At 32.1% G+C, this 10,519-nt stretch overlaps 2 protein-coding genes across 2 annotated transcripts; both read right to left on the bottom strand.

The window, feature by feature from the left end:
* Positions 1–340: 340 nt before the first annotated feature.
* Positions 341–3,177, bottom strand: LOC120623987 (UDP-glucosyltransferase 2-like; the record flags this gene model as incomplete). Its single annotated transcript, XM_039890288.1, has 4 exons — positions 2,216–3,177; positions 1,399–1,621; positions 1,014–1,233; positions 341–614 (listed from the first exon to the last, which is right to left on the bottom strand). Coding segments are annotated over exons 1-4 (1,542 nt in total), but the record flags the coding sequence as incomplete, so codon positions are not given.
* A 1,580-nt stretch (positions 3,178–4,757) lies between these two features.
* LOC120623977 (UDP-glucosyltransferase 2-like) lies at positions 4,758–7,704 on the bottom strand. The gene is made up of 4 exons (XM_039890277.1): positions 6,614–7,704; positions 6,218–6,440; positions 5,815–6,034; positions 4,758–5,135 (listed from the first exon to the last, which is right to left on the bottom strand). Exons 1-4 carry the CDS (start codon positions 7,463–7,465, stop codon positions 4,847–4,849), a joined length of 1,584 nt encoding a protein of 527 aa, XP_039746211.1. The 5' UTR covers positions 7,466–7,704; the 3' UTR covers positions 4,758–4,846.
* Between the last annotated feature and the right edge of the window lie 2,815 nt (positions 7,705–10,519).

Raw genomic sequence — 10,519 nt, 5'->3', positions numbered from 1 at the left:
TGGGTAAACGCTGCTTACCTAAGGCACTAATTGAGTTTTCGTGATTGAGTGATTTCGACTAATTAGTCGAAAGGTGAAAACAGCCAAGTATATCATACGTGTACACCTCAGTTGATTGCTGAAATGTGTTGAGCAAAATAGCATTGATATCTTCTTTATCTACCGGTCCTTAATATAACAAAGCTACAAGGTTTTTTATAAACACCCTAACTGCAGAACTTTTGGTTCGATAGCGATAACAATTTTTTTGTGTTTATTGAGATACGTTGTTCTTATGCTTTTATATTTTTTTCATTAAACCTTTAATATATTTTAATATATTGTTTTATTACTTTCTTTTCATCTTAATTTTTAAATTACTCTTTTTTAGCTTTAGTACAATATATCTTATTGATAATAGAATCCCTTTAAATATTGCGACAGACATACTCAAAAGCATTAATATAATATCTAATGCATAATATTCCGTCCAATGCATATGTGCGCCTGCAGCTTGTAGATGCGTCGCGCCACCATGCCTAAGCACGTATTCCGTCCACCACACGGCACGCTCTAGCGCCGACTGAGGTTGATCGCGCATCTGTTTATGCAATTTAACTACGTTTTCGCGATAACTGAAAAAGATGGACGAAAATGTTTATTTTTGCCACACAATGTTTTAACTTACTTAAATAAAACATGTTTCATGTCCCTACGTCGCCCAAGCAGTTGGTTCAACAATTCTACACATAAACCGTAAAAACTTTGGCTAATTATTACTAACACATAATGATGCAGATTCCGTTGAATATGAATTTAGGTCTAAGATCAAATCTAGGGTCTACAAGTAATTTTGTCCTTTTTACCCTGTATGCGTGAAAAAATAAATTACAGATAGTAATAAGCATACCAGGCATTCAGATGGTAGGGCTGAAAATAAGTAACAAAGGCTTCCTTGTAGTAATGAACAGAAATTCGGTATATGAGCAGCGATACACCGATTGTCTTGATGACTCTTTAAAGAGAATACTCACGTATCATCTCGCATAATGGTTTCAATAGCATTTTTCAGTCCAGCTTCAGTAATAGTTTCCAACTCAAGACGTATTCCTATATTTTGTTTTACGTAGTGCTCGGCGTTAAACCATTGATCTCCAAGAAATGGTATTACAATTAATGGTACACCTGCTGTTAACGCTTCATCGGTTGACTGTAAACCTCCTTGAGTTATGAATAGTTTCACTTTTGGATGCTCTTAAAGTATAAAGAAATAATAATTTACCTAACGATGTCAAATTATTATTAATATCAATTTTAAATAATTTTCAACTAGTTGGTATATAAATACTTTGGCAATTCATTCTTTGCCTTATAATAACTACATTAATCAATAAAAAGATAAATTGTAATTAAACTTACTTAATAAATCTGATTGTGGTAACCATCTTGAAATTCTGACATTTTCAGGACGATTTGGTAATTCTTCTGCATCCCATTTCAATAAAATGTCATAAGGTAGTTGGGAAAACACTCTTGTGAATATACTTAATTTTTCGACAGGTAGTAGTGATGGTCTAGCATTTGTACCAAAACTCATGTATATTACGCCATTAATAGACGAGTCGAGGTAAGTTTTGAGATCCTGAAAATAAAGGTACCAATAATTATGAATTGAAAATATAGAATGAAAACCTTATGTTTATTAAAGTCTAAACTGCAACCGTGTTATACAATTTAATTTGAATAATTTAAAATAAAGTTTCCATGTATATACTCGTATAGGTTCTATTCTACCTATCTCTTATAACGCATTTTATCAAAGCTCTATATTTATTTTAGTACCAGTATTTTAGTAGGTATAGATTTTGTTTTTCTGTAAGACTGGCCGTTTTGACAGCGCACGAGGATAAACACAACGAAAACATAACTTATCCAAAAGCATAATCAATTGTACTCTTTTTCATTTTTGCAATAATGTTGTAACTTTTATCTCTATTGCAACTACAAAGCTGAAATTTTGGATTGTTTATGTAAAATCTAAGCAAATTAGTATTGTATTGTTTCAAAATACTGTTTCGACCGTAAATATAAGTGAAATGGGTGCCTGTTGTGAGATTTTCTACCTACTTTTCCTTATTCAAACACCATCTAGTTACACTATAACAGTATTGTCACTAAATAAAGTTTTTTTGATTCCATATAAATATATTATAAGACAATGTAAATATAAACCTACCTTCGGTATCTCCTTATCAGGCTTCTGGTGAACGCCACCCAAGTAAATTACATTAGGTGGAACGGGTCTATTGAAGTCCCATATAGGGTTTACATTCAAGAATATCAGTTGCACATATTTTTTTAACTCGTTTAGCATAGGTACATTTGGGCCAAATATGCCTTTAACTATTTCATTCTCTGATTCTTCATGTTCATAGTATAATTTTTCAAAATTGTACTCGTTATACACTACCTTAATTTTTTCCCATAAAGTCAAATTAAATATCCTCTCACGTATTGAAAAAGGATAAACGAAATAATTAGTTGGAGCTCCTGTTCTATCAAACACCCCAAATACACCACCAAACGAACTAAATTCTATTACTGGCACATTGTATCGGTAAGCGAAACTTAAAGCTGGTCTCACACAAGATTCAACAAATAATAAATCAAAAGTTTTTTCTTTATCTTCAATGAGTTTTTGGACGTCCTCCGATTTTGCTTGTGCTTCGAAAATTACCGTAAAGGAATCCAAAATTAGTTTTAATGTCTCCGTAGTCATACGAGATTGCGCTAATCCCGCTTCTAATAAATCATTCCATATTTTGTAAGATAAATCATGAACATCTATTTCAGTCAGATTTTGGGGAGCTTGACCTTTTGGAAATGCGGGGTCTGCTGTAATTACTACTACTTCGTGGCCTCGTTTCACTAATTCTTGCATTACCGGACGAAACACTAGTTGATGACTTATGGAAGGCACTGGATACACTGCTAGTATTCTTGCAGAATTATTTGCACCAATAACGCAAAAAATACAAAATATTTTCAGTAAGTTGTACATCGTTGTTTAAATACTAATAATGAATTGTCATGATTACTAAAAGTATAATTAATAGTATCTACTTACTGGATGTAATATAATGATTTGATACCCTTCTGAACCGGTGACGTCGTCATTAATATATAGTGTGAATAATGAATATTCTGACACCATGTAAAATAAATGTTTGTGAAATATTTTTTAGTGGGGGTTAACCTTTGTTATTTAATATGCTTAAGCTAGTGCAGAGACTTTTTAGATAGAGACAAACCTATTTTATTTAAATTTACTTCCACCCCGTTATCGGGGCATTTTGTACGGGTCCATCTGTAATTTTTCATTATTACGTTTTCTAGAAAGCTCTAAGCTTACTAGAAAACCACTGTTATTTACCAGCAACATTTTAGTATAATATACTAAATTGTTATATACTGTTCGTCGAACGACGTTGCGGGCTTGTGCTTGTCACCAAATACTATTATCAGTAAATTTATTACGTTATGCAATAACGTTAATTTAACCTATTGGTCTTTACAGTTTTTTTGCCATACAACGTTAGGTTTAAGTTCAAGGCGGAAACTAGTTTTATAGTGATAAAATTCAGTAACGTGATTGATTAAGAACTCTTTAAGAGGTATTTCGATTAAAATTCTTAATATAAAATATTCCAAACCACATATTTATCCAGGACATATTTTATCCAAAATATAGATTTTAGCGGAAACCAAAAGGTAAGTTTAACCTTCTATATTTAAATGAGAACTGTGACGAATATGCAACCCTCAAAAAGTCTTCAAGCCTAAATTCATTACTCAGAAGATAGAAAATGTTTGTTTAACTGTAAAATGATATTGGAAAAGAACAACTGGTAACCTCACCAGGGGTATAGTCGCTACAATTAGATATACTTGACGTTAACGATAAATTAACTGTGTTTTATTTTATTATGGTTCTGAAAATGCATTTGATGAAGTTATTGTATAGTCAGCCTTGCAATAGTTTATGAGTCTTTCCACTTAATGCAGGGTTTGATGAAATAAAATAACGTAATCAAAATAAAAAATAAAATTCCTAGGTATTGTTGTTAATATTGTCTGAAGCCGTGAGGAGGTCGGGTAAAGTATAAAATTTGAAATATACAATGAAAAACCATGTATTTTGTTTACTCAAAATAAAATTTTCTCATACTTACACTGACATTTGACTAGAAAATATTTAAAAACGTTACATAAACAGAAATTAATGTTAATTTCAGAGCTTTTACAATTATGAGTATTGATATATTATGATATAAACTGGGTTTTTTCTTACCCTCTATCACTAAAATCTAAATAATGTAAAACACTTGATTTTAAGATCGATAAATATCTAAGAATCAGTGATTATCTTGATATTTTCAAGTATATTTGTATATTAAAAAAAATTATTACGGTAAATTGTTTACATATTTACACAAATAAGAATTTTGGAACTCCTTTCCTAAACGACTTCACCGTTTTTTTTTCTTTAGCAAGGACTAGTTGTTTTTGATTTTAGAGTTTGTTTGTTGTTTAGGACTGCGTTGAGATAAGGTTAGCGTACTGGATCTTCTACTAATAAATAAAATATATATAAACTTATTGAAAACCTTTTCAATTTTTTTGATCTGACTAAACAATACAAAAAGTTAAACCTTTTCATGTGTATATTGTCGTAGTATATGTATTTATTATTATTTCACATTTTTAATGAAATTTGTGTGTATTGTATCGTACAGATATTACCTAAGAACTTTTACTACACCTGAGTAATTTTTAACGTAATAAAAATAAATTATACTATTATTTTTTAGTTTATCTTGTTCGCCTTAATTTTTAAATTTTTATTTTGTACTTTTGATACAACATATCGTATCACTAATAAAATACCCATAAAGAGTGCTACAGACGCACTCAAAAGCAATAATAAAATATCTAATGCGTAATATTCCGTCCAGTGCATATGCGCGCCTGCGGCTCGTAGATGCGTCGCTCCACCATGCCGAAGCACGTATTCCGTCCACCAAACGGCCCGTTCTAACGGCGACTGAGGTTGATCGCGTATAAGTTTATTCAGTTTGACTACGTTCTCACGGTATCTGATAAACACAGATTAAAAAATAATATTGAGTTTTTATTCAGACGCCAGCTGTCTTGTGCGTTGTGATTTAATAAGTGGGAGCTTCCGGGTTTGATCCCAGGCAGGGACTAGTTGTAAATTCTAAGTTCTGCATTTTCTGTGGTCTGATTTAGTATGAGGCTTCGGCAAACGGATATGCGTTCCGGTACGATGCCGCTTATAAGATTATGGATAAGGTACGGGTTTTAACTGTTATACCGGTTTAAGGTTATGAAGCTTTCTTTAGACTGCATCATCGAAAGCGGAATAAAAAGAAAACATTCTATATTATAGGATATTAAATACTCTTGACTGCAATTCACAAACACCAGTTACAATAACAATAAGTCTTTTGTATCAAATGAAGTAAATGTTATCAATTAAAGTTTCATATATTCTTCCCCAGGATGCAAACCAGATATTATGTGCCTTATATCATCAAGATTGGTGCACTGGTCTAGCCGAACATAGACAACAAACAAAAATCCATTTGGTTTTTCACACACACTTTTGCATATATTATTGGCTATTTCAAATAAAAATATTTTAAAATTCAAACGTGTTTGTTTTAAAGTAGATCAAAGAATCTCTTTATTCCAAACATTATCTATAAATTCCTATTTTTAGTTCTTACATTCATTTACAAATGTTTTACTCACGTCTTATCCTGAATAATGTTTAGAATGGCATTCTTCAGGTCAGTCTCAGTAATAGTTTCCAAATCAAGATGTAACCCAATATTTAGTTTAACGTAATGTTCGGCATTGAACCATTGATCTCCAAGAAATGGTATTACAATTAATGGTACACCTGCTGTCAAAGCTTCATCAGTTGACTGAAGACCTCCTTGAGTGATGAATAGTTTCACTTTAGGATGCTCTAAAATTAAAAGAAAAGATATACAGAATAGTATAATTTTTTTGATATGAAGCAAAAAATATCTTCATTCAAAATATGAACTTTATAATAACTTCACAGTGAGCAACTTAGACATAATAAGCTTTGTAACTTACTTATTCGTAAGTTACAAAGTAAATAACGAATAAGAAAGATAACAATTACTTAATAAGTCTGATTGTGGTAACCATTTTGAAATCCTTATGTTTTTAGAACGGTTTGGTAATTGCTCTTTATCCCATTTCCATAAAATATTATACGGCAGTTGGGAGAACACATTTGTGAATATTCTCAATTTCTCAGCTGGTAATAGCGATGGTCTAGCATTTGTACCGAAACTCATGTATATAACGCCGTTTTTAGACGAGTCAAGGTAGGTTTTAACATCCTAGAAAAGTAAATTATTATTAAATGATTTAAACATAAAAAAATAAGATATAGGATGTGTAAAGATTGCAACGATACCATAATAATTATTGGTCATATAGCAAGCAACTGTGGTTTACAACTGTTTAATTTTAATATCGATATTCTACGTTTCTAAATATATATTGATACTACCATTGGCAACTCTCTGTCAGGCTTCTGATGAATACCACCCAAGTATATTATGTTAGGCGGAACTGGTCTATTGAAATCCCATATAGGATTTACATTTAAAAATATCAATTGCACATTTTTCTTCAATTCTCTCAGATCAGGTGTATTCGGACCAAATATGCGCTTAACTATTTTATTTTCTGATTTTTCATGTTCTTTGCAAGCTCTTTCAATCTGGTAGTCATTATAAACTTCTGTTATTTTTTCCCATAAAGACAAATTATAGACTTTCTGGCGAAAAGGCAATGGATACACAAGATAATTAGTTGGGGCTCCGGTCTCGTCAAATGTTCCACATAAACCACCTAATGAACTGAATTCTATTATCGGCAAATCACGCTTATAAAGGTATGCGAAACTTAAAGCTGGTCTCATACAAGCTTCTACAAACAATAAATCAAAACTTTTATCCTTATTACGAATAAGTTTTTGGACATTCTCTGACTTAACTTGCGCTTCAAAAACGTCTAACATGACGTCGAAAAATATTTTTATTTGCTGAGGATTCATATTATTAGATTGCGCCTTCCCTGTCTCTAAAAAAACGTTCCATATTTTGTAAGATAAGTCATGGACATCTATTTCAGTGAGATTTTCAGGAGCTTGTCCTTTTGGAAACGCGGGATCTGCTGTAATCACCACTACTTCGTGTCCTCGTTTCACTAATTCTTGCATTAATGGACGAAACACTATTTGATGACTTATGGAAGGCACTGGATACACTGCTAATATTCTGGCTGACTCGTTTGATCCAATCACACAAACAATAAAAAATATTTTTAGTATGCTTCCCGTTAATATTTCCAGGCTCATTTTGTTACAGGAACACACGCCGGTCGCAAAAATGTCACGGATACTAATTTTCTTGTTATATATTACTGCTTAATAATAAAGATGCAATACTGCGAAGTCATCTATTAAGTGCAGAAATGTTATTATTATCTTATTCCACACTTATGATTTCTTCGTGTATTATAAGTATACATAATAACATGTTCATAGTTTTAACAAGTGAGATACTATGACTTAATGCACAATATTAATTTTGCAGTCTGAAAAAAATTATAGAAAATAAGTAACATATTCAATTAAAATAGCAGTAGGTAGCTCGACCTATTTAAAATAATGATTTTTATCCATTATTTTAAGAATATAAAAACAAACATTTTGCATCTGCTACTGGTTGGTTGTCAGGACTTTATTAAGACAAGCTTTATTAAGTCAGCACACGTGAATAAAGCAACTCGTTAGCGCTATTCCTTCTGGCTTGTTTTACATATTTCAGACTGAAATCTTTTTAATACTAAAATAAATTTATTCGCTTAAATTAGACCGATTGGCGCAGTGGACAGCGACCCTGCTTTGTGAGTTCATGGCCGTGGGTTCGACTCCCACAACTGGAAAAAGGCATGTGATGAGCATGAATGTTTTTCAGTGGTGGGTGTACCTGTATATTACAAGAATTGTTTATTATTCATAAAATATTCATCGGCCATCTAAGTACCCTTAACACAAGCTACGCTTATTTTGGGGCTAGATGGCTATTATAGTACAATATTTATTAATTATTTAAATATAGACTACAATGTTATAAGCTTAAATGTAGCTTTCTGCAAGCAAAAGATTTTTTAAATAGATTTAGTAGTTTCTGCGTTTATTCTCATACAAAATGTCTTATCTTATCTCTTTATAATAGAAACATATAAATACTCTTAGATAATTAATTTGAAATGAAGCGTCTTTATACTACTCATACAAGGTACTTCATATTTACAAATCATGTTATCCACGTTTTCACGCGCGTAAGCTAAGAGTCCTAAATAAGTGTTATATTGGCCATGAGACCACGATGACTCAAATACTTAAACCAATCGCGTACGTCCCGTTATATAGGTAAACGTAGAGGTTCCTCATTCGATTGTACGATAGTAAAACGGCTCATTTTAGTAAAAAAACGTCATATTTAGGTATATATATTCTGTTTAACATTTCAATATTTTTTTTAGTGTGGTTTTTTATACCTAACTAGTTTTTCTTATAGTATGTAGTATAGGTTGTAGTCTAATATTTCTCACTCTGATAGACTCATAGATCCTTCTAGTATAAAGTTTTCATGATATCCCATTAAATGCAGCCAAATAACATGCCCAATTTTTGCTTGCTTTTTTACATACAATGTGTTATTGAGGCTTATTTTTGTAGTACGTATTATTTATATGCGACTATTTTTTGCTCAAGAAATACCACTATTTTTAAGTGAAATCTAATTTAAATTCCAATTAAATATAGCTTTCTAATAGTGAAAGAACGATATTAAAGTCGGTTAAGCAGTTTCAAAATATATAGATTACAAACATACAAATAAACCGTTTCTCTTTATAATATTAGTATAGATGTGAACTTCTTAATTATTATGATACAGTGTTATCATAAAATAGTATACGTAGGTGTATTATTATCGTTTGTCTTCCTTGATTTTAATCGATTAGTTTGAACGCTAGTGCTTGTCATGCTTACACGTGGAAACAAGTATGTTTTATAATTATCACCATCGGAATAAAAAATGTCCCACTACTGCTCACTCATATTAAAGAGTGAGAGATCTCAATCTCATCATAATCATCAGCCCGGAAGCATCCACTGCTGGACTTTCCGAAAGCGCACCGCCAGACACGGATCTCCTCCTTTCTCAACCAGACGCTCCTCATCTGTCCAACGGACTACTGCGTTTACCACTCCGCAGTAAACACATTGTAGGACGACTCTCATTGTGGGCAGAGATGCGTGCCTCAGTGTATTAATATTCCACTTCTGAGCATAGACCTCCTGTGTCATAGAAGAGAAAGATTTAAGAAGGTTTGCAGTCTTACCACGTTATGGAAGTGATATTTACCAACGGCTTAACATGTTCAACGGGACATGGAGGTGTAAAACACTGATAAATACTAACTCCAAGCTGGTAATAATTATTTCTTATCAGGAAAACCTACCGATGCTTATATTGTATGGGCCAAGATTGAACCCAGGACCATTCTGGCCACTTGACTACCGAGACAGTTGCGAGCCAGTACAGAGTCTACACAATCATTATTTATACAATATGCGTGTCTGTGACTTCGATATTACGATATCTCATTAAACCCTGATCTTTTGACCGAAAGCATAGCTCAAACAATCTGTTTGCGTTATGTTGTTGGTAAAAAAATGTCTTTTTATCTGTCAGTGTTTTAATTTAAATAGAGGAAGAATTGGATGGGATGTCTGGTAGGAGGCTTCGGCCGTAGCTGATTACCATCCTATCGACAAAGACGTGTCGCCAAGTGACTTATTTACCTAGCGTTCCAGAAGAAAACGATAAATATAGGTTTAGTTTCACACTGGACTTAAATATTCTGAAGGTGGTAATAATATATGATTAATAATTAAATATTGAAATTGGACTTATAAAATGTAACACTTACTGATAGACTATGTTAAGGCATGGTTGCAAGTAAATAAATATATAAATATTGTTATACCCATCGTTTAAAAAAACGCATTCCGAAAGTCACTAATTAAATCCCAACTGGGCAATTAAATGTAAAATTGAAAAAATACCTTTAAACATAATATTTTTCCAGAGATATTATTGATATTTTTTTAACACAGCACTATATTTCGGGTGGCACATACAATCAATAATTACTGAAATAAATATATTCTTTAATTCACACACGCATATTATTGCAGGTACATGAGTTACTGTCAAGGAAATTGGCATGTTATCATAATTGTCTTGCCAAGATTTCATTTCAAGAATATATAATGTATCGGAGAGTCAGCCAATATACCAGTGCATTATAATATAAGTTTGCAATGTTCAAAGCG

Source organism: Pararge aegeria, chromosome 1, assembly GCF_905163445.1.
Source record: "Pararge aegeria chromosome 1, ilParAegt1.1, whole genome shotgun sequence".
Lineage (NCBI taxonomy): Eukaryota > Metazoa > Arthropoda > Insecta > Lepidoptera > Nymphalidae > Pararge > Pararge aegeria.
The sequence above is the reverse complement of the archived record's forward strand: the minus strand, read 5'-3'. Positions and strand labels throughout refer to the sequence as shown.